General features: G+C 37.9%; 3 protein-coding genes across 4 annotated transcripts in view; 2 read left to right on the top strand and 1 right to left on the bottom strand.

Moving 5' to 3' along the window:
• Window positions 1-5,596: 5,596 nt before the first annotated feature.
• On the top strand, window positions 5,597-8,870 carry fam237a (family with sequence similarity 237 member A). Its single transcript, XM_023950964.1, has 2 exons — window positions 5,597-6,334; window positions 8,505-8,870. The coding sequence occupies exons 1-2, from the start codon at window positions 5,968-5,970 to the stop codon at window positions 8,609-8,611; spliced, it is 474 nt and encodes a 157-aa protein (XP_023806732.1). The 5' UTR covers window positions 5,597-5,967; the 3' UTR covers window positions 8,612-8,870.
• Window positions 8,871-9,665: 795 nt separating this feature from the next.
• On the top strand, window positions 9,666-14,771 carry prkra (protein activator of interferon induced protein kinase EIF2AK2). Its single transcript, XM_023950885.1, has 8 exons — window positions 9,666-9,917; window positions 10,951-11,126; window positions 11,630-11,711; window positions 11,888-11,963; window positions 12,181-12,298; window positions 12,377-12,471; window positions 12,559-12,721; window positions 14,367-14,771. The coding sequence occupies exons 1-8, from the start codon at window positions 9,862-9,864 to the stop codon at window positions 14,522-14,524; spliced, it is 924 nt and encodes a 307-aa protein (XP_023806653.1). The 5' UTR covers window positions 9,666-9,861; the 3' UTR covers window positions 14,525-14,771.
• Window positions 14,772-18,670: 3,899 nt separating this feature from the next.
• The window catches only part of osbpl6 (oxysterol binding protein like 6), a 50,957-nt gene continuing 44,024 nt past the window's right edge, over window positions 18,671-25,603 (bottom strand). For both annotated transcript variants that reach the window (XM_023950705.1, XM_004081932.4), the window contains 7 exons: window positions 24,379-24,442; window positions 24,128-24,206; window positions 22,938-23,082; window positions 22,687-22,831; window positions 22,462-22,588; window positions 22,258-22,380; window positions 18,671-21,091 (listed from right to left, as the gene is read on the bottom strand). In XM_023950705.1, the coding sequence (XP_023806473.1) occupies window positions 20,980-21,091; window positions 22,258-22,380; window positions 22,462-22,588; window positions 22,687-22,831; window positions 22,938-23,082; window positions 24,128-24,206; window positions 24,379-24,442 (795 nt within the window). In that variant the 3' untranslated portion in view covers window positions 18,671-20,979. The remainder of the gene's footprint in view (window positions 21,092-22,257; window positions 22,381-22,461; window positions 22,589-22,686; window positions 22,832-22,937; window positions 23,083-24,127; window positions 24,207-24,378; window positions 24,443-25,603) is intronic.

Below are 25,603 nucleotides of genomic sequence, written 5' to 3'. Positions count from 1 at the left end.
TATTTTAAAACTTTTGCAACTTGAACCCTTCATTTTAGCTTTCTTCACTAGTTTAACTATATTGGCTTTTTGTAATTTAATGAGTAGTGGGACTTACAATAATGTTGAGGATTTATTGTTATGTGTGACTCAAAAGACCACATCCTATTGTCTCTGTGCAGTTTAAAAGTAAAATTAAACTAGAAAAAAATATAAATAAGTAATGACATTTGTCATAAAAAATAAAAATAAACAATGACTGACCAAGGAAAAAGTATTTGGCTTTAAATTGAAGCTTGTTTGAAAACAAAAGGTTTGGACTCTAGTGCAGTTCAGAAAGTAACCACTAGGGGCTTACACTCTTCTTTTAATTCAACACATTTGCTCCTACAACAAAAATAAATTAAAGCCTGGTTACAAAGGAAACTTTTACTTTGACTTGATTTGATCACATTCTTTGCTTATTTTTTAAAAAGCAGCTTTCCTTTTGAGCCACATTAGAGACCAAAGACAGATATCAAATGAGCTGAACCGTGGAAGACTGACAAATTTCCTTTGAATGGTTGTTTTTTATCAAACAGCCTCTTTTATTCTCTGTAAAAAAAGGCAATGTTTCAGTTTTTAAAATTATAAAAAATCTTGAACTGAATCCACTTCAGATTCCAGTTGTCCTGTCTTCATACTGTTTTCTTGTAACAATAGTTGATGTCAGCTGAATTTTTTTATGGTATCAGTAGGAAGAAACACCTTTTTTTGCCCTGTAGCTTTATTGGTATATTTGTTCTGAAATAGTCATTCCCATGCAAGTTCGTATGGTAACAGAAAATCCCAGAATCTCAGTGCCGTTTCACCAATCTAAATATTGGTCATGTTGCTTAAAAATGGGGTGAACAGAACTGTAGTTTGATAAAAGAAGAGTCTGTGGTCCAAGCTTTAAAAATGTTTCTTTGAGATGCTGAGTATATAAAGTTTTGATATTTTAATCCTTACAGGACATTTGTCAGCTTTTTTTAGAGGGACCCAATAAACTCTCATACAGGAAAAGGACTTGTTTGGATAGAAGTGACAAAAAGATATACCGGTAATCTTCTGCTGCTTCTTCAGTCTGTGATTTTCCACATTCTTTTATTTTGAAGAGACGGTTTCTTTTCAAATTTCTTTTGGGGCATGTGTATGACAGGAAGAATATTCTTTTTTTTTTTTTTTTTACTCATACTTGACATTTCTTGTTGGCACATTTAGTCCATAACTTGCATAAGATATAGTGATCCAATAAAAAAGTTCCTGCCTTAGAATCCCAAACAAAAACCTTTTAATAGCGCCGCACATCAAGGAACACTCATCAGTGGGAGGAATTATGAAGAAAAGTAAATAATCTAACGCGGAAAGTCTGAGTTTGGTGGATTGGTGAGTCACCTGGAATGCCATCTGCATTGGTAAAGGAACTGCTCATGTAGTGAGTTGGTCCTCCAGAGGGGGATGCAGCTACTGAAAACAAAAAGGCTGCATTTTTTTCTGCAGATAAAGCTTTGCAGTTTTGACTCTTCATTGGCCTCACAGTTAAAGAAGATGAAAATCTGAATGCTGGGCGATCGGATGAGAAGCTGAGGTTCCATCCACAGAGGACGACAGTAAGCTGTGTCTTCACTACAAAACAATAAATCTCAACAAGTATATTTAAGATAAAACTGATAAGTTTAAACTAATGTACTGGTAACTGCAGGTACTCACTTGTTTTTAAACAATAAAACATAAAACATTTTGTTGAATTATTTAATCCTGAAAACATCAGGTCAGGGGATGACTCAGTCAACATGGCTCTCCACTACATCCTGCACCACCTTGACTCCGCAGACACGTATGCACGGGTCCTAGTTGTGGACTTTAGCTCTGCATTTAACACCATTGTCCCAGAGCTCCTCCACCACAAACTGTCCCAGCTCACCGTGCCTCTCCCCACCTGTCAGTGGATCACCAGTTCCCTGACTGACAGGAGGCAGCAGGTGTAACTGGGACGCTTCACATCCAGCACCCGGATCCTTAACACCGGCGCCCCCCAGGGGTTGTGTTCTCTTCCCTTTCTTTCTTCTCCTCCTTTACACCAGTGGAGCGGGCAGTCCTCTGGTGCAGCCAGAACCACCTGGAGTTGAACCCACCTAAAACGGTGGAGATGACAGTGGACTTCAGGAGGAACCCCCCTCCACTCACAATTCTCAACAGCACTGGACCCTCAACAGACTCACACAGGTTCCTAGGTTCCCCACCATCTCACGGGGCCTTACGTGGACTGCTCACATTGAATCACTACGGAAAAAGGCTCAGCAGAGGTTGTACTTCCTGCGACAACTCAAGAAAGTCAACCTACCTCAAGGAGCTGCTGACCATCTTCTACACAGCAATAATCAAAGCTGTCCTGACAACCCCTCTGCATCCTGGGCAAGGATGTAGAAGCGGTCGAGGAGTATAAATATCTGGGTGTGACTATCAACAGCAGACTGAGCTGGAGGAGCCACAGCACCGCTGTGTACAAGAGGGCCTGCAGCAGACTCTACTTCCTTAGGAAGCTGAGGTCCTTTAATGTGTGCAGCAAGATGCTGGGGATCTTCTACCAGTCTGTGGTAGCCAGCACCTTGTTCTCCTCCGTGGTCTGCTGGGGAAGCAGCATTGCAGTCAGTGACACCAACAGACTGAACAAGCTGATCAGGAAGGCGGGTTCTGTCATTGGCTGCAAACAGGACACCTTTGAAGCAGTGATGGAGAGGAGGTCCCTGAACAGACTCCTTTCAATCATGGACAACCCTGAGCATCCTCTCCACCCTCTTATGAACAAACAGCGGAGCTCCTTCTCCAGGAGGCTCAGACAGCTCCGCTCCAAAACTGCCCGGTACCAAAAGTCATTCATACCCAATGCAATAGCCCTGTACAACAACACACAATGCAAAAGATAACCTTTGCACATCTTTATTACCTATTTATTTAGTTGTTTTCTATTTTGCACATTTCTTTTGCACATCTTTCTACTTGCACTGTTCTGTAAATAGCTTTTTTAAATTATACCTTGATGTCTGTATTTATGCTACATTTTCTTGTTTTTTTTTTTTTTTTTTTACTTAATTTTAAGTCTTTTTTCCCCTCTGCTGTTTTCCCACGTGTGGGATCAATAAAGTATCTCTGATTCTGATTCTGATTCTGACCACATCCATCACGGTCTGGTTTGGATCAGCAACTAGACACGACAGGAACAGACTAGAGAATCGTCAGATCTGCTGAGAGGATTATTGGTTCCAGCCTTCCCTCCATTCAGGACCTGTACTGGTCCAGGTTAAGGAAGCGGGCTTGCAGAATTGCAAAGGACACCTTGCCTTTTCAGCTTTCTTTAGGCTTTTGCTTTAGGACTATGTGCACCAAAACCACTCGCCACAAGGACAGCTTCTTCCCCCGAGCTGTCACTCTAATGACCTCCTGACTGCAGACCACTCAAGAACACGGAACAAAACCACAGAAACTGTCACACCAGAACTACTGCTGCATTTTTACTGTTGCATTTTTTTGCTTAGTTATGTTTAAATATTTCTATATCTACCTCATAGTACTTTCTTTTTATTATTTGTCCTCTCTTGTCTTACTCCTTCAAAATTTTTTCATATCTTTCTAGTTTGCATAAGAGCACCAGACACCAAAGCCAAATTCCTTGAACATGCACTGTATTTGGCCAATAAAGCTGATTCTGATTCTGATCTTATTTTAGTATTAAATTTGTGCAATGTGTAATTATGTTCTAATTTTAATAGAAATCATGAACAGTTGTACCGTTGCAGCACTTAAAATAATGCTTTGGAGTAAAGAATGTAAATGTACCTACTTTTAAAAATAAAAAACTTTTTTAGCAATACATGGTAAATGGCGTATACTTATATAGCGCTTTCTACCTTCTTATGAAGGCCCAAAGTGCTTTACAGTCACAGTCCCATTTACCCATGCACACACACATTCACACACTGATGGCGGCTCCGCTGCCGAACACTGGCGCCAACCTCCCACCAGAGGCAAGGTGGGGTTCAGTGTCTTGCCCAAGGACACTTCGACACATGGGCGTGCAAGGCGGGAATTGAACCTGCAATCTTATGATCATGGGTTGACCGCCCTACCGCTGCACCACGGCCGCCCATGTTAATTTTTAGAACAATTTTTCCAATTATCATAGCAATATACCTAAATGTGGGTGTTTATTGATAAATTATTGTTTAAGACAAAATTCGATTAAAGTTGATCTGAAAGTTCCTCCACAATCATCTTTTGATCAATTGTAAAAGCGTTCCTAGTGGTCTTTTAACTGCTTGTGGACCGCTGATTGAAGCCCCCATGTCACAGCTGCAAGCGACATTGTTTCATCTGATCCCGATTCATGATTTGAATAAAGAAATACTCAGAAGTGAAATTTTATGCTTCATTTTCTTTCTATGTGCCCTCCATCATGAGAAAAATGTTCAGTGACCAAACAACCAAAAAAAAAACAACGTTTTAACTCAAAGGTATTAAGTGTTGAGGCTTTTTGTCAGTTAAAAGACACAGGAAGTGCTACTTTTTTGGACCCACAACAAACAGCACCCTTAAGTAAATGAGAAATGTGTTTTTTTTATTAAATATATTTAATACTTTTTTGGCATTAGTGCTAAAAAAAAGATTATATTGCGTGTGATTCTTTGTTATTTAAAAAAAATGTTTTTCATTTGCTTTTATTCAGCACAGAGCCAACTTTCACTTATTATTTTAAGTACTTTATAGTATTTTAATACTATATAATTTTGGCGAGACGTAATTTGTACTCCATTGTCAGATTTCCAATCTTGGAGTGTCCTTACAACATATTTACCCTTTGAGCATGAATGCAGAGGGTGGTCTTCATTCCAAAGTTGTAAATGGGTCCTGGCAGTGGAAATGTAAAGCCTGCTTCCGTGCATCATCCGGGGGGTGAATGAGTGAGTAAGACACACATTCGGTACATTTAGTTTTGGCCTCTCACTGTGAAAATAATTGTGTTTAAGATAAGGCAGGCATGTGACATTTCAGTAAAAGCATAGCAATGCAACTTGTTTACCACTCTGTGGAACATTGTTCATCACTGGGATGGCTTTTAAAGATGGCAGAACCACCCGGGTCTGTGAGGTAAGATTGCTTACATTTTCTGTGGAAAACTTCCCGAAACCTTGTGAAGGTTTATTCAGGAAATGTAGAAAAAAAAGAATGAAAAGTAAATGATTTATTCTGCTTTTGTTTTTACACGTAAGGTTCAAAGCATCCAGAAATTAATGTTCTTTTTAAATTTCATGCACTCTTTGTGGAAACAATTAATGTCTCGTAAGCTGAAAATGTCAAACATTATTAAATATGACACCAAAAAGCAGCAAAACAATAACTCAAATAATTATTTGTTTATCTATTAGTAATAATATAGGAGTTTTTTTTTTTTGTTTTAAAGTTGATTAAATCTGTTTCTGAGATATTAGAGGAAAGGGCAACTTATCTGCCGGTTTTTAGAGAATAATTGCACTGTTTTCTGTGCTATAAGAAGAACATTTTTGAAGAAAAGTGTGACTAATAGCAATAATAATAATAATAATTTATGGGTAAAAAGGAAGTATCAACCTTCATTTTTTTAAAACTAAACGTGACAGACAGGTTTGGAAGGGAGGGGGGCCACTGACGTCATGACACCAAACATGTATTTACCAAACCTCCATCAACAATACAGTTCTGCTGTCAGCACAGCTTAAATGGTAAGTACACATTTTCACTGTCAAACTACAATTTTGTTGACTTTTTGTGATTTTGTTGTTGTTTATTTAATTGTTTATTTTAAATTAAGACCTACGTGTTGCTTTTTGAAACTTCATATGCCAAGAACTGTATTGCAAATATTCAAACACTTGTTCTTTGTCAGATTTGATGATTCCCTGAAACAGCTGATCTGTGTTTGGTCCAGTGCAGATGCCGGTGCCTCTCCTGAGCGCATGCGCGCCCGCGGTTCTGGCGCTGACCTGCTTGCTCGCGGCGCCTCTGCGAGGCCAGAGGCCGGGTCAGGTGGACCCGCTGGCTGTGCCCCGGGCGGACCCGCAGTGCTGGGACGCCTCCTCGGCTCTGCTGCTGGAGATGCGCTCTCCGAGGATCGCCGACACGGTTCCCGCCTTCTGGGACCTGATGGAGTCCCTGAGGTCGTCGGACAAGGGGAAACACTCGGCACTGTTCTGGGACCTGGCCCGGGTCTTCTGGGACCTCTACCTGGACTGTGTCCTGTCCAGGAGCCACGGTCTGGGCAGGAGGCACATAACCTCAATGCACTCACTAATCAGTGACAGTAAGTTCTCTGATTCAAACTGTTAAGGCTTCTGAAGAAAAATCATATTAATTCAATTTGTTTATGGTGGAATATTTCAGAATGGTCATTGCATATATTTATATTTTATTTATTTATTCATGCAGAGCAAAAAGGTACAATGAAAGTTTTTATTGCAGTAGTTAAAAGATAGAAACAATTAAAATAGTTAAAGAAAATAAGATATGGAGAGTTTATTCATCTAAATGCAAAAAGAAGAGATAACTTTGTTCATTTGAAAATGTACATAAACGGTTTACGTTTTTACATTTTATTGGGGCTTAAGGAATGAAGAACTGACATTCCAAAAAAAAAAAAAAAATCATAAAGTTAACGTACATACCCCCACCCCTATTATGCTTTTTTAACTGTTTTTTTAAACATATATTATCAATTTCCAGTCCTTAACTTCTGATCAGTTGTTTGTATTTTAACAACACAAATGCAGATCATTCAAAAAGAATCAATAAGTATGAATAAAATCTGTCTAAGTCTTCTGAAGTGTAAAACATTTGTGCTCATGCTGAACTTCTTCTCTGGTTCTTTCATGGTTTTTAGTACAATCAGCTTCAGCTTTCAGCAGTTGTTCTGACATGAAAACATTTAGCTCCTTCTGGAGATAATATACCTCTGATTTTGCTTACTTTTGAGGATATGAAACATTAACCTGTCATACTATTTATATTGATATTCCCTAATCCAGGGTTCACTTTTATTTAAAAAAAAAAAAAGAAAAAAGAATTGCAGGTTAAATTGCAGGTGTCAGATTTTGGCATTTTTAGCCCTTTTTAAATCAACATTTAGGTTAATTTCCCCCCAAAAAAATGAATTTAGTTTTTTTTTCAATGTTCAAAAATGTTTTGTTAAAAAAATAAAAAACACGAAGGATGCCTTTCCTTGGAGAGAGGGCTGTTCTGTTCTTCTGCCGTGGTTCGTGGTTTGATGTGCGTTACAGATAAGTTCATTGTTCTTCTTTGGCGCAATGATGCTCACAAAATTGCACCAAGAAAGGCAATTGTGCAAAAGTTTATCAGTAGTATCAGAAATCGAGCTGTTGATTTCAGTTTCTAATCCCCAACATTGTGGTGTTTCAATCTAATCTAATACTTTATTTAATGACTTAATTTCTTTCTTAATCCACAACTGTCATTTATTTGCTGTTACAATGTTGAGGTTTTTTCTACCACTGCTCTTTTGACCTCTGGAGTCCCTCAAGGCTCCATTCTTGGGCCATTGCTATTTTCCCTTTTTATATTTACATTATTGTAAAAAAAAAATCTTATCATTTTTTTCACAATGACCCACAGCTTTCTTTGCCACTTTTCCCAAATGAGCCCAATGTTGTATTTCAGTGTTGTTTTAACATTAGTTTTTAAAGAAAGCCCTTTGATTTATGTTAGTAAAATCAGTCTGTTTTGGCATTTTTATGTTTTTTTTTTGCAGAGGTAGCTAAGAAAAAGTCAGTTGATTTGTAGGATCATAGAACTATTGGTCCCACACAGTATGTAAATTGTTGTTTTAATTTAACTTTAACTTAACACACAAGCGCTTTGTTAAAACCCTTCAAAAATCAAAATCCAAGAAATCGTTATCAAAAATCATTAGAAAAGTTGTGTATTTAGATAATTTCTCAGGTTTTACCATTGTTTATCCTCTTCTTAAAAAAATAAATCATTATTTATGTTTAATGCGTGTTTAGTAAATCAGTATTTTGGAGCAGAGGAATTGTCATTAATGAAATTAGCCACCGTTTCTTTTTCTATTCATTCATTCATTCATACAGTTGTAATGTTTGAACTATGAGGCATAAATAACACACTCTCTGTTATGCAGCTGGCATGTTTTCACTCCCAAGAGTGGCTTTTAGTTTTTCTGGGGAGGGTTCCTCCCTCAACTCTGTTCTTTGTTGTCGTTCTATGACAGCGGAAGGAGCGAAGGAAATGTTTTGTTTTCTCGTTTTTATAGAAAATCTCCTTTCACTTCAGTATCTACATGAAAAAAAAGTTTATTTTTCACATCTGACCCTTATTGACTGCCAAAAACTGTTGACTGCCTGTTCCATGACAATAAACATCATCCTTTCTTGAATGAAAGCATTTTTAGCTACTGGATAAAGGCTGAACCTCTGCGTGTGTGTGTGTTTCTCTCACAGAGTCCTTCCGATTCAACAGTTCGGGTGTGAACTCCCGCGCTTGGATCAGTGTGAGAGTCAGACGCAGAGGACACATCACAACCCTGAAGACAAACCGTGATAAATGACTGCTGGGAAATCCACATAGACAGCCTTTTATTTAAATAAAAACGCTCCATGCAAGACTAAATGTTTTTTTTTTTTTACTTCTTTATGCAATATCTACAAAATGTTTCAGATAAATGCCATGAGTTGAGGTTAAATCCTAATTTTCCACTTTTTATTCAGTAACAATTAATTTTTTGAATGTTTATTGTTAGTCCATCTAATGCACTAAACATCCTTTTCAAAAGGTGCATGTTTCCTGTCCTAACTGTATGTTCTTGACTGTGCAAATAAAAATATGCTGTGAAACCACTGTATGGGGTGCATTTGTTACTAGAGAAAATAAGAGGAAGAAGATGTTTAAGCAGAAGAAATGCAAATTTTCTAGTGTAGTTAAAACTATATTAGGCATCCTAATCTAGTTAAAACTAGACAGGTAAAGCTGGTTAAAACCCAAGACTCTGTTCTCAGACTCTATGTAACATTTGGAATCCTATTACCAAACAACAAAAAAAAGACTTTCTTGTAATTAAATCTTCTGCCTTGCTAAATCTATTATAGTCTGCATAAAAAAAAGAGTGCTGAAAAGAAAATTCATTTTCTATACATTTTTGGTTAAGCGTTAGAACATGTCAACACACTTATGTGTGAAAAAATGTACAACACATCAAAAGAATTCGAAATAAATGGGATTTGAAGTATATGGGAAAATAAATAACATTTTGTAATCTGGTTGACCATTAAACCCCTCATAACGAGATTTGTTTTTTTTCTTCTTTTAATTCTTTAACAGTTTGAATAAGTTATTCAAGATACAATTCTGCCGATTATTACCTTAAAAAAGCCTTGTATTGCTAAATTTGTGCTTATTTTATTTATTTATTTATGTACAATATCTGTTCTGTGTTTATTCTATCGGGATGAAATTACGTTTTTTTTCCTTCTATGTTCTGTCCAGAGGTTCTGTTATGTTCAATCAATAGTTTTTTATTTTTAATTTTTAAAAGGTTTCACCACTAGAGGGCACTAACATGTTTTTGTTGTTTAGGATTATTGACCCATCGTTGACCCGGATGTTGATGTCGGACTTTTCTTTTTGTCTTCCGGCGACGCTCTAACTGTAGGGAGTGAAAGGGAAAGGGAATGAAAACATTATTCCCTTATGTTTTAGCCAACTGCGATCAAATGTCCTGGTTCTACATCAAACCATCGTGTTGGAGTTTTAGTTAAGGGTAAAACAATAAGTATCCGGGTGTCAGTCTGACCTTTCAAAATGTCTCAGGAAGGATATCAGACACCAGCCATGATGACTGCTACCGCTGAACCGAGGTTGGTGCTTTGTTATTACCAGTTTATAGATGTTTTTTGTTGTTGTTACAACCCAATGAAAACTGCATTTATATTGTTTACAACACTGCAGTTATGTACGATGGGTTTTTGCTAAAAAAAAAACGGTTCTGGAAAGATTCTTTTCGTTGATTCTTTGGGGTTTTGTGTGCTCTAAATTAAAGTTGGAATAATAAGAGTAAGGGTAAGAGTTCAAATCTCTTTACATGACTTTAGGGGTTTTTAAATAGCCAAATGAGTCATTTAGGCTTGATTTATAGCGTCTGTTTGCCGAAAGGAGAATTGCAAAAAACAAACAAAACAAACAACAACAAAAAACCCACGAGTTTTGTTATATGGTCACATAGGCGGGAGTCATTAAGCCTAGCAATTGGCAGGTTTAAAAAGAATTACGGTAACTCTAACTAGGAATCAATTTTCTTGGGGTGTGCTTTCAAAAGACTCAGCATGTTTATTTATTTATTTTTAAATATATAAAATTGCGGTATTTTCTATTGAAGTGAGATTCATGAAGATCCAGCACATCACGGTCCTGAATGTGCTGGATGATCATGAAGTGAGACGGCGCCGGGCTCTCAACCACAAATAAGCTCTTTTTCCAATTGCATTTTTTCATCTGCTCCTGATTCACAACGACTTGTATAAAGAAATACTCAGAAATACAAATGTAAGCTTAATTTTCTTTATATTTGTCCTCCATCATCAGAAAAATCCCATAAGAACATGTTAAAAATACCAAAAACACAAATGTTTTGAAGTGGGTCTTTAACAGTTGCTGCATTCAGTCCAACTTTGGAGACATCATCATTGATGCAAATGTGCATCAAATCACTTCGATGCTAAAACAGAAGTGATTTGTTTTATAGCTGGAAATAAATGTAGTCCTCAAGGGGTTAAGTTGGTCATTTATTCTGTTGAAATGTTTTTCTGCTGTCATACTGAACGCCTAAATTTTTATCTTGGGGATTCAGTTTCTATTCTTCTTTAATATTTTGGTGTACTTGTTTTTCACCAGCCTAAACCCAGTTGAACCTCTGTGGAATAACCCTGGGAAGACTCCAATTCAAATCCTGCATGAGTATGGGATCAAAAGTGGGAACCATCCCATGTTCATGATGGAGAAGGCTGAAGGCCAGGCTCACCAGCCCAGCTTTGTCTTCAGCGTGACAGTCGGTGACGTCACATGCGTAGGTATGCTAAAGTGTCATGGTCTGGGTCGGCTCTGCTTTAAATCTGTGCAGGAAATAACGAGATCAAGATTATATCTCATACAGCAACATGAGTTCTGTAGTGTTGGAAATCTTAATCACAGTCACAGATTATCAGCCTTCCAACAGCCCAATGACCAAAAACACACGGTCAAAAAATTACTTCACTGTTCTGAAGTGACCCACTTTGAGTCCTGATCTGAATCCTTTGAATGTGTGTGAAAAGAGCTGAAACACGTCGTCTGGGGACGGCGAGAGCTGTTTGTTCACAAGCTCTGCAAACAACAATTCTGGTCACATCTGCTTTTTAGTCAAATAGTTTTCAGAGAAAAAATATACCGTACTTTAAAAACGCTTGTTTTTATTTCAAATAAGCAATATAGGGGTACATATAAAATGCACTTGTTCATAAAATGCTGCTTATTAGGATGTTGCGTGCAGAGATAAATCTGGAGAATAAAGTGGATTGATATGTTTTTATTTCAGGCCAGGGTCCCAGTAAAAAAGCTGCGAAGCACCAAGCTGCAGAGGCTGCTCTGAATATTCTGTACACAGACGCTGGAGCTGGGTAAGTAGACCTGAACTGGTGAGCCGGCGCATATTTGGGTTCTTGCTTGTCCAAAATAATCTCCTTTAAGTTTTCCTTGTTTGCTTTAGCCAAATATACAAGTAGTTTTAGACATTCTTTATACAGAAATGTGACTCATTTTAAGTGATGATTGATGAATCTTTGATGCTCGACAGACATGTTGCTGCGACGGGTCTAAGCAACGCCGCCGAAACAAACAACCATCTTCCTAATTCTGTAGGACTACTCCAGGTACTCAGTCTCTTTTTGCTTTTGTCCTTTTTTATTGTAGAACATTTGATCAGGTTTTTTGAGCCTTAAAATAATTGCAATTATGAACATTCATAATGATAAACCTACAGAAGAGTTTTTACTAATCCCATTTAGAAATATCAATGAATTTCTTAAAAACTCAATCATTTTTTTTGTATGCGTTGAAATCCTCTCTCCTCCTCTTTGTTTCATGCAGGAGTTGGCGTTGCAGAGAGGTTGGCGTCTCCCTGAGTACACAGTTTTACGGGAGACCGGCCCCCCACACATCAGAGAGTTTACAGTCACCTGCAGACTGGAGTCTTTATCAGAAAAAGGTATGAGCATTTACAAAAGAAAAAATCCTTGCGTGTTTCAGTTTTTTCTTTCTCCTAAAGTTGTGTTTTGTGTTGCAGCTGCAGGGAATTCCAAAAAGGCAGCAAAGAAGGCTGCCGCAGAGAAAATGATGGCAAAGCTTCAGAGTTTGTCAGGATGTTCAGAAGTCACATGGGTCAGTGGAGACTCCGTCCTCTGCAGAAACATCTCTGCACCGCTTTTCAGGAAACGTTTCTTTCTCCACTGTCTTTTGATTTCCTAGAATCCAAAGCCGAGCGTCCGATTTGACACCATAAGAAGCTCCACGGCAGAGAAGATAAACCTGCTGAGGAGAAACCCACTGAGCATTCCCAACATGGATTATATTCAGTTGATGTTGGAGCTTTCCTTGGAGCAAGGCTTTGAAGTCACATACTTTGATATTGGTGAGTATATATCTACATGCCCCCTTTACCCCAACCTGCTAGCCTTTACTTTTACCTCCTTTTAATAAGTATCTGTTGGAATTAGCACTTATTACTTGATTGGGACAAAGGACACATTTTTACATTTTGAAGGGGCCACAAAGAGGGGGGGGGGTATGCACTGCTTGTGGTCACTTTAACACAAGAAGTAATTAGAAACACACAGAATACATGTGAAGTTTCTATAAATCAAGCTTTGTTGAAACTTTTCTCTAAGCAGTAAGAGTTTGTGAAAAATAAACTGCATCCACTGCTGTTCTAGTCATCCTTTAGGATGGTAAAAACTCTTATGAAGTGTCTCGATGAATTCAAGAAATTGAAGCAATTTCAAATTGAATTGGGGAAATGCTTAAGCCAGTGTTTTTCAACCTTTTCTGAGCCACGGCACACTTTAAGCTTAAAAAAAATCCCGCGGCACACCAGCATCCAAAAATGAAAAAAAAAAGGAGAAACTCATAGTCTGTATTGATCTACAGCCCCTCCACAATCTCACATGCATTTTTGTGATAATTATTGCAGAAAAAGCTGGAAGCTGCAGCTGTTTTTCTAAAAGATGCAATAAAAGTTAAGTTAGAAGATTTAAAAAAAGTTTGAAGTGTGTTCGTTGTTTTCAAGACGTTTAACAACAGAACTCCTTTTACGCTGTCACTCTCACAATCCAATGCATCATGGGAGATGTAGTGCATAAAAACGGCCGGCGGAGATCGCTTTTCGGAGCTGCATGGTTTTGTTCACTTGTTCCACGGTCTGATACTGGATTCTGTGGAAAGCTACACCGCTAAAGACGAGCTTTAGCTGCTATTTTTGTTAGAACTGAGCGACTTTACGAGCTAAATCGGGACAAGGAAGTGAAGACTTTAACCACTTCTGATTGGTCAGACTGATGACATGTGATTAAGCCTTCAAGAATGATTGGTGGAGACAGTCAAAGGGACGGGACTTTTCCTAAATACAACCGGAGCTGCAGCTGAATCGCGCTGCCGTCATTCTTATCAAAATGTCTTTAATAAAATAAAATAAACGCAAAGAAAAAGTATTTTACGATCTTTTATATTCCTAACTCCTCAGTGTTTTATCAGGGCCTGTTTGGATGAACAGAGAGCTGAAATCCTGGAGATGGGAAATGTTTTTAGATCAGTTAATGAGGGCAATTTCACACGGCACACTTGACCATCTCCCACGGCACACTAGTGTGCCGCGGCACACTGGTTGAAAAACACTGGCTTAAGCAACAATTCTGTAGAATTCTGCCCCCTTGTGGTCATCTTGTCTTAAAATGGACCGACAATTTCCGGCGTTCTATCTGTTTATGGGTGAAACATAAGTCGATTTTTTTAAGGGATTAGTTTAAGCAAATGTCAATTTTGACTCTTAGACCATTTTGGGGGGGGGGATAAAAAAACAAATTAGTTAAAAACACATTAAAAAATCTTTTAGAATATGACTTATTATTTACCAGAGACTCACACAATTTCCGACTGAAACATGTCACTTATTTAAAAACTATTGAGCCTCATTTTATAGAAACCCTGTTTCACTAACATGGGTCAGATTTATATTTTCATTCAGAGACAGTGAAGGACTCACGATAACCTGCTGCTTGCAGACGAACTGACGGTGAACGGGCAGTACCAGTGCCTGGCGGAGCTGTCCACCTCCCCGGTGACCGTGTGCCACGGCACCGGCATCTCCTGCAGCAACGCACACAACGACGCAGCTCACAGCGCACTCCAGTACATCAAGATCATGGTTTCCAGCAAATAAGCCCCTCCGGAATCCACAGTTTCTCCTCCCAACTTGTCAACATTTCACAGTGAGATTATGATCTTCATCTATATTTTTGTACTCCATCATCACAGTGCAGCTCCATGAAGATTTCTATGTCAGGTTAAAACTGATCAGAAAGCCAACTAGCCAAATAGTCTGCGTCGCACCACCGCTGCAGTCAAGATTCGGGGATATATATTTGCTGATCTTTCCGATGGGTTGAATAAAGCATCAGTTCAGAGAGAAAGTTCATCTCTTACCGCTTGTTTTTGTCCAAATGATGAAGTAAAAGGTTGTTTTAAAGAAGCCAGCGCAGTGATACAAAACATTTAGGCTAGGTGACCGGAACTTCTTTTTTTACCTTGCGGTTATCAGGTTTTAACGCACACCCAGCAGCCAATCAGAATTGAGTATTCACCCGGACCATGGTATAACAAATATTCCCGCAAAATAACCCAAAGAGTGTAAATTTGATGTCCCTTTTTCAGTTTTCAGCTGTTTTAATGCTTACATACGTATATCCAGTGCTTGTGTGAAAATACAAAATCCCTGTCACGGAATATACTCTAATCCATGCGACTTTAAAAAGTATTTAATTTTACAAAAAAACTAAAACTTTAATAAAGGAGCCACTTAATCCAGGTGAAAAAAATCCCTCTTGTTATATCATGAATTAACTGCATCTAATCACCTCTCGAGCTGCAGAATTTTTAAATAAACTTAAAAAAGGAAAAAAATTGCTGTGCATCCATCTGGGCAGCCTTACTGACCAAAATAACCCAGAGACAATCCAGAACAACTGAAGGCTTCACTTGACTCAACTGATTCAAGATAAACTGGGTAAACTGGTGCAAAAAGATGGAGGCGATTCAGGAGAAAGAATGTAGAAGGAATAGTCCAAACAAAACAAAAAGATACATTTACATATGTCATCTTTAAAAATTTTGGACATCAGATTTACACAAAGTTGGACTTTTTCATCGTATTTGGACAAAAATGCTACCTTTTTGATCAAAGAATTTACAACATCCAGACACGGAGGTGGGAGTGTGATGTTTGAAATGTGAGTCAGAATGCAGGAACCTAAACATGATTTTTTTTTTTTTTACTCCACATGCTTTATATTGTCCATTTTATGTGAGATTTATCTAACTTTTTTTATTGATTTCATAAAGACATTTTTGTTTATGTTTTACATTATTTCTATTTTCCAGCACCCCCCCCCCCCCACATACACACACACAAACCTCTGTCTTTTATTCTCCTCCAGTGTTGAGTTCCTCTTTGCAGTGCTTTTTATAATGCACACATATACAGTGTGATGTATTTATCAAGCTTTCTCCTGTGTGAGTTGAACAGCACAGAGTTACCGCTTCAATATTGATGACAAAGCCTAAAAATAAAGCCAATTACTTGTGATGAATGTGTCCTGTTGTCTGTTGATGGTCACTCTGAAGGCTGCAGTGAGGCTGCAGCTTCTCTCTGAGGAGCCATCACTGCACGCTTTGCAAACGTACTTCATTTCTGATATGAAAGGTTTGTAGCTGTTAGAGAAAAAAGGGCCAAAAATCAACAAAAAAAAAAAGGAATTGCCTGATTCATGCAGTTTCTTAAGAGATCATAACTTGTTAAATTAGTTTAAATTAGGGGACTATATCCCAGTTATTTATATAGATGTTTTTTTCCCCCAATCCTTACAAAAATAGTTGCTACATTAAAATAGAGTTCGATAGGGAAAATACTTATTTGAGAAAGTTTTACAATTATTTTAAAATGTCTTTTTTGTGTGCAAAGTTTTGCATTTATTCATTATATTTAAGCTGTCTGGTATTAGAGTGTTTGGCCTTGATACAGTTGTTGGTTTAAAAAGACAAATTACAATGTTGCTTTGTTTTTTTCTTCAAAATTTAGATTCACAAGGGTATTTGTGGCTTTTAACATATATAAGTCCATGAAAGGTTTAAGCAATAAACACTTCTGCCTTTCAGTCCACCTTCAAAATATTTAGAGGTAGAAAATCATTCTCAAACCCAAGCAACCCAGCAACCTAGGGCCCTTTTTTTCTCTTGGCACACAGGGGTGTAAAAACAATAAGAACTTGATCTGTCCTCTGTATCTTTCGAATTTGAAAAAAAAAATCGGGTTTGATATTTATGAAGTTTTGACTTTCGTTTTTTGAAAACTGACCAAGAAAAGTCAGATTAAACCCAGACTTTCTTCCTGTTCTGCCAAATGTCAATATGAAATATAAACATGTTTTAAAATAAATACTACAGCCGACCACCACTCTATTTACTGGTGCTAAAACTAACGAATAGTGTGATGTCCTTTTGTGGAAAACGTGTATTACTATAATTAGCAAACTAATGAAAAAAAAAAAGTATTTTAATTTTAGATGCAATAAAAGGACCAAGACAGAATTAACTTCCATTAAGTTACTCAGGCCCTGTTTCATTATGTAACAAAGAATGAATAAGCCAAAAGCATACGCTTATTTTTTCATGTTAATGATTGTGAAGTTCTTAGAAATATTGGTGGTATTTTGATCTGACGTAGTCAGTCCTATTGCTGTAGGCATGACAGACTATAAATGCAGCACTTTTTGTTTCAAGAAAACAAAGTTGCAATACTATGTCAACTTTGGCCTGTTTTCCTTGTGCAATATTGTTATGAAAGTACTTTTTGAGTTAATGAAAAAATATAGGTTTTAAGAAGCTATTTGACCTGCTGTTAGTGAATTACAGTACATAAAATTTCAGATATAATAGAAAGGTTTTTGTATTTCTTTGTGTTAGAGTTGGCAGTATAGTAGCTGTTAAGTTGTTAAGGAGAGAATTTTGAATAGGCACTTCATGTCATAAACATTGCAGACCACTGATCTAGACGTATGTCATATAGCATAAACATTAAGGTAGCTTTCATAATAATTGACCCTCCTCTGACTCTTCCAATAGGTGTTCAGTATGTAAAATCACAGGCCTGACATTTCATTTCCTTCAGGATTAATAAATCTTCTTCTTCTTCGTCAAACTTTCAGCTTCTATGGAAAATTCCAGCTTGTGTTTTTTGAGTCTGTGCATTTTTATAGTTTTTGAAATATTAGACCAATTTAAATCAAATATGAAAAGTATTAACCCTTGTGCTCTCCTAGGCACTTTAACATTGGGCGTTGGGTCATCTAGACCCACTAGACAGTGCTCTGAACCTTTTTTCTTCAATGATTTGTGAACCTCACTGGTGTCCATGGATTACATGACAGCCTGTTCACCTTTATCCAACTTTGTCATGGTAGGGAGAACATGTCAATGTAAGGGTGGGGTCATAGGATAGCTCAAGGGTTAAATGCTTAAATTTTAGTTTTTTTAGAGAGAAAAAATAATTTCAGCTAAAAAGATCAAGCTTTCAGCTTGTGAAATTTCTACTTAAGGTACAAAACTCATTAGATACATTTTTTTAAAGGAAAAAGTATAAATGTTTTTATCATTGTCAACCATTGCTGAGTTTTTGGCTCTTCAAGTCAAATCTTTTTAAAAGCATGACGACTGCTGCACCCTCAATGTAAGAAGGAGCCGTACTGCAGTCATACAAAACACATCTCTAATTTTTTATAGATTCTTAATTGTTGTATCATTTTATGTTATTTCCTTCCCCTTGATGCTTGATCCTTTGAGTTGTTGTGACAATTGAAATTTCCCACACCGGGATAAATAAAGCTCATCTTATATTATCGTATAAAATGTTGTTAGTTAAATTTTAGGCAATGATCCAAGAGTTTTGTTTTTTAAATAATGGCTTAAATATTAGGTTTATTTTTTATTTAGGTTTTGTTTTGTTTTAATCAAACTTTCTGTGTCAAAATCCTTGAGCCAATTTAGCAATAAATAATGTAATATTAATGTTTTATTATTTCAGTGTTCGATATTTTCTTTAGGGCTAAATTAAAAATCAGCATTTATAGCTTCAGTTCTTTGTGTTCACATCAACATTTTATGCAGGAAATATAGTTTTTCTAGTTGTTAAGAAATGACATTTGTAAAGAGGGATCAACAATCTGGGATGTTTCTTTCTTTCTAATGTTCATCAAGCAGCTTTTGGCCACATTTGTTGTTAGCACTTGAACATAGAAACCACTCGGACTCCTCCCCAGTTTTGCTCTTTTATTAGAACAAGCACTATGCAGCAGCAGTGTACCGTGTTCATGGAAAGATATGTTCTTTGTTAAAATTGCACTTTAGGGGGGACCCATCGGGAAACCAAGGAAACTCAGCTGACATAGTGCTTCAGTCCAAACAAAAAGTCTCCAATTTTTACAAAACAAAACCATTTTTTTCCCATAAGGCTTTGCAAACATTCATTGGCAAGCTAAGTTGTCTAAACATGCAGGTGGAATGATGGCTGAAGAGAGCGTGAGGTTTTCTTTTCCCTCCACTACATTTTGACTTTATGTTACTGACACTAAGCAAAGCACAGCCTCTTCCCTCGGTGTCCAGCTGCGATGGTTTAGTCACCTCTTCAACTCTGCAAGCAGGTTAATAATAATAATAATAATAAACTTTCAACCTGTCCATGAATCTTCAATCATCGTGCCTGCAGGTGAGGAGGGTGTGGAGTTGATCATTTTTGTGTGGGGTTCCCTTCAGTTGTGTGTTGGTGAGGCATTTTTAAATGCATTAAGGCACAGCGATTGAAACTGAAGAGTTGGAGCGTTGGTTAGCTGCTAAATTAAAAATTCATGTGCACAAGAATTTTAGGAAATGAACATGGTTGAAGATGCAAAGAAGCAGTAACTTTTTGGTTTACAGTACTGTATGAAAACACAAGATAAATCTGCTTCACACAGTATCTTTTTTTTTGTCCTTCAGCGTCCTGACCCTGCAGAACATAAAAAATGACCTTTTTTTAACTTTTTTTATTTTAACTTACTCTGAAAAACATTAAAGCTTGACTGCTTTGCAATAAATATAGACATTTTCAAACAGCTACCTGGTGATTTGCAAAGGTTGATGAGTGGAAAATCTTGTGGAGTGATTCATGGACAAATTCTTCTGCCATTTAAAGGTGACCAGTAGGGGGCTCCAGTGAGTCAGAAAGGAGACAATGACATAATTTTAATAAATAATGAGATGGAGGATAAAATAAATAAAACTTTGACAGAATAATGTACATTTACTTTTTTAGGATTCTTTTAAGAAAATGTTACTCTAAAAATCTTTTTTTCTTAAATAAACAAATCAGATGGATGTACTTCAGATTATTGCACTGAACATTTTTTGAGGGGCTGTCATTAAATAAGTGCATTTAGACATAAAAGATCTTCACAAATAAATGTTTTGGTTCTATATTTCCTGTGTTTATTTTTTTAACACTTTAGAAGATTTTCTAGAATTTTGAATTGTCATTTTAAAAATTTCTATAAGGCGAAACTTAGGAACGTTACTTAAAGCAACAATATATATACAACCATTGTTTTCCACTCAGTATCAAGAGGTTGGATTGGGAGGGTTAAATCCCCAAATGGTTCTTGGGCGAGGCGGTCAGCACCTCACCGCTTCCCCAGTTGAGAGGTCAACTGTTTAGAACAAATTTCTAATAACTAAAGGGGCTTTAACTTTAACTTCTTTGACTTAAACACGTCTATTCTTTGTATTTTTGCTGTTTTTTCCACCAATAACTACAAACAGAAGGTGGCGTCTCTGTAACCATGTGACTCAAAGGAGATGGTTGAGGTTGGATATTGGACGGGTTTGGATGGCATAATGGCAGATCTGTGCATTGAGTTTCAATGCGTTCACCTTCTGCCGCATGTTTACTCCAGCCGCTGGCTGAAAATGAATCATTAAAAATGCCGTCTGTGTTTCTGATGCTGCAGTTAACTTCGAATGAGTTGTTCCCCAGCTGAGGAAAACTTCAACTCACAGATTCAACAGTATTAAAAAGCAAAAATAAATAAAATCTGCCAGTTCACGTAATGCTCTCTTTCGCTTAAGTCCAGATATTTTATAAAAATACCTCTTCTTTACTACAGTTTCTGATGATACAGTAAATAACGGCAGGTGCCAGTGAAAGCTTCTCTCTAAACATGCAGGATATTGTAGGAAATTAAAACTTCAAGGGCTAGTCTAACCAATCTGCTGCTGAAAATCCAATGGCTTCAACTAAAAGGCGCCTAATGCTGCGGCTTGTACAGGTGTCTTTTTAAGGCAAGGACAAGCTCGAAGGTCAAAAGAGCCGAGGAAACATCTACATGGGAGTGGTTCCACCGTTGCCCCGTCAACGCAGCTTTAGAAGTTACGATGATTCTGCCTCTACAACCTCAGCCGGGTCGCTAAACCCCCCCCCCCCCGGCTGCTCAGTCTGTCGTATCCATGCACGCGGACGTTTCTGGCAGGTGATCCTTCCGACCCTTTGTTGTGCATAGGTGATGCTCCTCTGCCGCGATGGAGATCCGCGTGCTACCACAGGTTCGCAGTGGGTTCCATGTTGATGAAGCCGGGGTTTTTGCGGAGCTCCCAGTAGGTGTTGTTGGAGACCCATCTTTCCCTGTGATTGGTGTCCATCACTTTCCTAGGGATGCGCAAAAATACCAGCATTTTTAGGAGCGCTTGAAGGGAAACAAATCTCGTTTTGGTAATATAAATCCTGCCAAGTTTGACACTGAAACCTACATTTAATGCAGCATAAACTGTAGAGATGCAACAAACCCCTTTCCCCAGGATTCAGTTCAAACCTCACTTTTTGGGTTTTGCTTTGGTTCTAAATACGATTTGTGTATTACAAAATGACAACAACAAAAATTATAATTCTGAAAAATAATTTATCAAGTTGCTAATAAGTAAGTAAGAATGACAAAAAACCTTCCAGTTGGCTTATACCAAGTCTGGTGTAGTGTGATAAAAATAAAAATAAAAGATCCCTCCTAAAATAAGTCAAATTGTTTGCCACTTTCAACGTAAACATACTATTATGCAGTAGAGATGCACTTTTCTCATGATTTTCTTCGATGGTGGTTTCAAATGAGAATTGTGGCATCCTTAATAAACTGTAAAAGCCATTCTTCAAATCTGATTTTCATATTTCCAGATTGCCATGGTAACATACACTGTGGCAGATCCCCGAGCCTGAGTGTGCTTTTAGTAATTACAAAGATCTTTCATCTCTGTTTTGTTTGAATACGGAGCTCGATCAGGAAACGGCCTGCATTTTCCTTTGGTTTTTTTAAAGACCCACTCCCATGAAAATGGTGTTTTTGGTGTTTTTAACACGTTTTTCTGATGATGGAGGACATATATGAGGAAATTAAGCTTAAAAATTGTATTTTGGAGTATTTCTTTCTTCAAATTGTTGTGAATCAGCAGGCAAAAAAATGTCATTTGTGACTTTGAAGCTACAACAGGCGGGCCACAAGCTCCCTACTCTGCTCTAGTCTGATGATGACTAGATCCACGTATGTCTTTATTCTCCTCGTCCGAGCAGGCATCTGAGGCAAATTTCTAATAATCTACTGCCGCTCTGCAGAAACTATGTCCTAGTAAACATAGGTTTTTGATTTTGTCTAAAAACAGCATAATCATAGTTAAAAGACCACTGGAAATGGTTTTAGAATAGATCAGAAGATGATCTTTTGTTTCATTTCTAAAAGTCTTCCTCATATGGCTTTAGAAAAGGAAAAGAAAAGCTCTATTGCGCTGAGTAAAGCCCTGCAACACTACACCTAGCAGCTCTGTCCTTACTTGAAGAAGCGCGGCTCGTGTTTGATGTTGTTCTCCTCGTTCCATTTTCTCCTGATCCTCTGCCCTTCCTCAATGCGCTGCTTCTCGGATGCTGCCATCTCCAAGTTTCCTTCCTCCAAATACCTGAAGCAGCAGAACAGCACAACGTAAGACTGGCATTCAGAATTTACTTCATTTGAAGGCTAATGGGATGTGTGCAGCTGCCTTTGATCGGGTCTGAATCTGGCATCTGTGCGAGGCAGGACATCCTTCAGCTCAGGACAAAGCTCGTTCAGCTCGATGGCGAATCTGGTGAAGCCGTAGTACATTTCATAGTCTGTAGGCATGGAACCTGGCCAGGAGAATCAACACAAAGGATGATCTGCTGAAGCTCAAAAAACTGAATTTTGAGGCATCTTTCAGCATCATAACCGAAGAACTGAAGCCTACCTGGCCTCCAGATGCATTTGGCAGAAGGCGGGACTCCACAGTAAAGGCCCTCGTGCCATTTCCCAAAAAGCCTGTGGATCACTTTTCCCTCTTGATCCATCACAAACCCTTGAACCTCGTTCACATTGGAGCTCCAGTAGTTTCCCTGAAACACAGTTTAGGTCACTGATGCAGATCCCATAGCAGATTAAACAGTAAAATAATGGAGTGGCGGTCTTCCTTCATGTCTCAGTGAGGTAAACGGTTTTCACCTTAACAAAGGTTAGTTTACAGAGGCAGGCGCTGCTCTTTGTGTTTCTGATGGTAATCTCCCCGTAATGTTCAATCCACCGCCGTCCGCTCAGGATGTTGTGTACACAGGTGGTGACTTTATTCCATTCATAGTGATCTCCAAACCTGCAAAACCACAATAACAGCTGAGAAAAGAACGCTCAAAGAGCTTCTTCATCATCTGTTCCATGAGTGCGGGGCTGGGTTAAAAAATGATCATCAAATCCACAAACTTTTAAGGCAATTTATTTATTTTTTCAGGCAGTCTTTTCACTTTTAAAGTAAGAATATATCATTTTATTAATGAAAATGTTTTCTTTAATCTTTAAAATTGGTTTTGATAAATCAGATAAAACTAGTTCAGAATAAAATGTTGACAAATACATTGAAATCTGATCCAATTGTGACGAATTGGAAACTCAAAACTTGTCAATCTAATTAAATGGGATCAATGGTTTGGCAGTGATGCAGCCAAACAGGACTTAGTGATGCATTCTTGAGTCATCTGTTACAAAAATATGGTATTTTTTAGGATTTGTGAAACATTCATGTGATATGATAACAATCTCATCTATTGTTAGGCCATAAAGTTTTTTTTTGCTCATACTCATTTGTCAAAAAACAAATCAATACGTATACCTAAAAATCCTTAAATATTCATTTTATGGGGTTAATAACTAACATTTGCTGCTCATTTACATTTATCGCTCTTTGAGCATTCAGTCCTCGCTGTCGGTTTATGATTAAATCAGCCATTAGAGCTGCGGGATGAAAGCAAATCTCCACATGGCCGAAGCTTGGACCTCCCTTCAGTGTTGGAAGTATGTCACTTCTATAAGGAAGTCAAAGAAAACGTGTTTTAGGCTCTGACAGTGCTTTGAAAACTACTACTTACTTCCAATTCCCCAAGCCTCTGTAATATTTTAATTCAATAATCCGCCTTAATTAGTATGTTTCCTCCATGATATTATTACAACGTTTGCTCATATTAACTGGGTTAAAATTAAAATGTGCACATTTCTGACCCATGTCCACCCATAGGGACAGTTGTGACTAAGGCGTTTAGAAGCAGCATTTGTACCGACTGTAGTCCTTGTCATGTCTGCACGCAAAGAACGGCAGAAAGAAAATGTGGATAATTATCGCACAGGAGAATCAGTAAGGAACTAACCTGGGAATCATGACATTTACAGATCCGATGGGTAAAATCTCCATCGATTTCCCCCAGAACTTGTTTTTCCATCTCACATCTTGACAATGAGAAAACAACAACGTTAGAAATGAAGGACATCTGCTTTATTTCAAATGATATTTATTGCTTGACATAAAAAAATAATCTGCCAGTTAACGGGTTTAGGATGGCGTCCGCTAAGCTGCAGCCCCCGTGAGGGAAGTTTCTTCCTAATTAGAGAGGTGGCCTACCTTGCCAGAAGGTGAAGTTCTTAGACTCACAGTGGCAGGCGGAGATGGGTGGATGGTGACTCACCTGTGAGACAAGATCAGAGGAGAACAGCAGCGCCTGTTACTGCACATCGTACAGACACATTTCTGTATGAGTCTGTTAAAACAGACAAAAGGACCCGACAAAGGCTGAGAGGTTTGCTATGTCATCGTTCAGAAAGAATGAAAAAAAAACTTGTTGATGAACATTCTTTAAGGAGGAGCTACTACTGTCATGTTTAGAGTTTTTTCTAAATAAAGATTAGATTTTCGATGACACTTTCCTTTTTACTTGTTTAGTACAAAGTCAAAAGGTGATGACTTCTTTCAAATGGCAACTTTTTTTTCAGCAGCAATTCTTATCCAGCTGCATCCAGACCACTTGTCTTATTCAAGTTTTTACTTTTATGAAAATGTAATAAAAACAAATGTTTCTTTCCAAGAGAAGTCAAGAAGGTTTTTGGTCTCAGATTTTGTTTAAGGCTGTGTCACAATCATACAATGCTGATTCTGATCTGGAGCCATCCTTACATGTTACCTTAGATGCTACAGGAACCAACTCTAGATGAGTTTTATTGGTCAGTTTGTCCCAAATCCCAGAAAGACTCTGGATGAGGAGTTTCAAGGGCCCATGCCATGCAAAATCAATGTTTTGAGCTTTGAAGTGTATTGCAATGTTCATTCCTCATGAAAAACCCCACTAAAGTGGTATTTTGATCTGTTCACACATTTCTGAGTAATCGTCTAAAAACACAACCCTGCTCTCTGAGGACCAGCCCCTCCCAACCCACGAAAAAGAGCGGATCTCACATTGTGACGTAGATCAGGGATGCACCGCCTCTTCCAGGAAGAGTCTGCACTGCCAGCCCCGCCCCCAGGCTAACACAAACACCCACTTTCCCAGAAACTAGCTGTGATCGACAAAACGCTCTCATTTTATATGCAACATATGTACATGCATCTTTGCAAAAGTTTGTTTTTGTGGATGAAATGCAGACACGCTGTCGAGACTGACTCTAGGTTGACGTAATGAAATGGGGGACAACCACACGGAGCGGTGCCTCAGAGATTGAGTCGTTTTACTTACGGGTAGGAAAATGAGCTGCGAAAAGGACTCATATTTAATCAAAAATCATTGTTTTGTGTGTCAAAGGTAATCATTTATCATAAACGTGGCTATAGTTTACTTTACAAGGCTTAAGAATAG

Source organism: Oryzias latipes, chromosome 21 (assembly GCF_002234675.1).
Source record: "Oryzias latipes chromosome 21, ASM223467v1".
NCBI classification, from domain to species: Eukaryota; Metazoa; Chordata; class Actinopteri; order Beloniformes; family Adrianichthyidae; genus Oryzias; species Oryzias latipes.
This window is presented reverse-complemented; position numbering and strand designations above follow the sequence as displayed.

Bases quoted from the DNA above. Each gene is read 5' to 3' on its own strand.
- fam237a (XM_023950964.1), top strand. From the start codon at position 5,968: ATGCCGGTGCCTCTCCTGAGCGCATGCGCGCCCGCGGTTCTGGCGCTG. The intron at 6,335-8,504 runs GTAAGTTCTCTG...TTTCTCTCACAG, and splicing joins GCACTCACTAATCAGTGACA to AGTCCTTCCGATTCAACAGT.
- prkra (XM_023950885.1), top strand. From the start codon at position 9,862: ATGTCTCAGGAAGGATATCAGACACCAGCCATGATGACTGCTACCGCT. The intron at 9,918-10,950 runs GTTGGTGCTTTG...GTTTTTCACCAG, and splicing joins ACTGCTACCGCTGAACCGAG to CCTAAACCCAGTTGAACCTC. The intron at 11,964-12,180 runs GTACTCAGTCTC...TGTTTCATGCAG, and splicing joins ATTCTGTAGGACTACTCCAG to GAGTTGGCGTTGCAGAGAGG.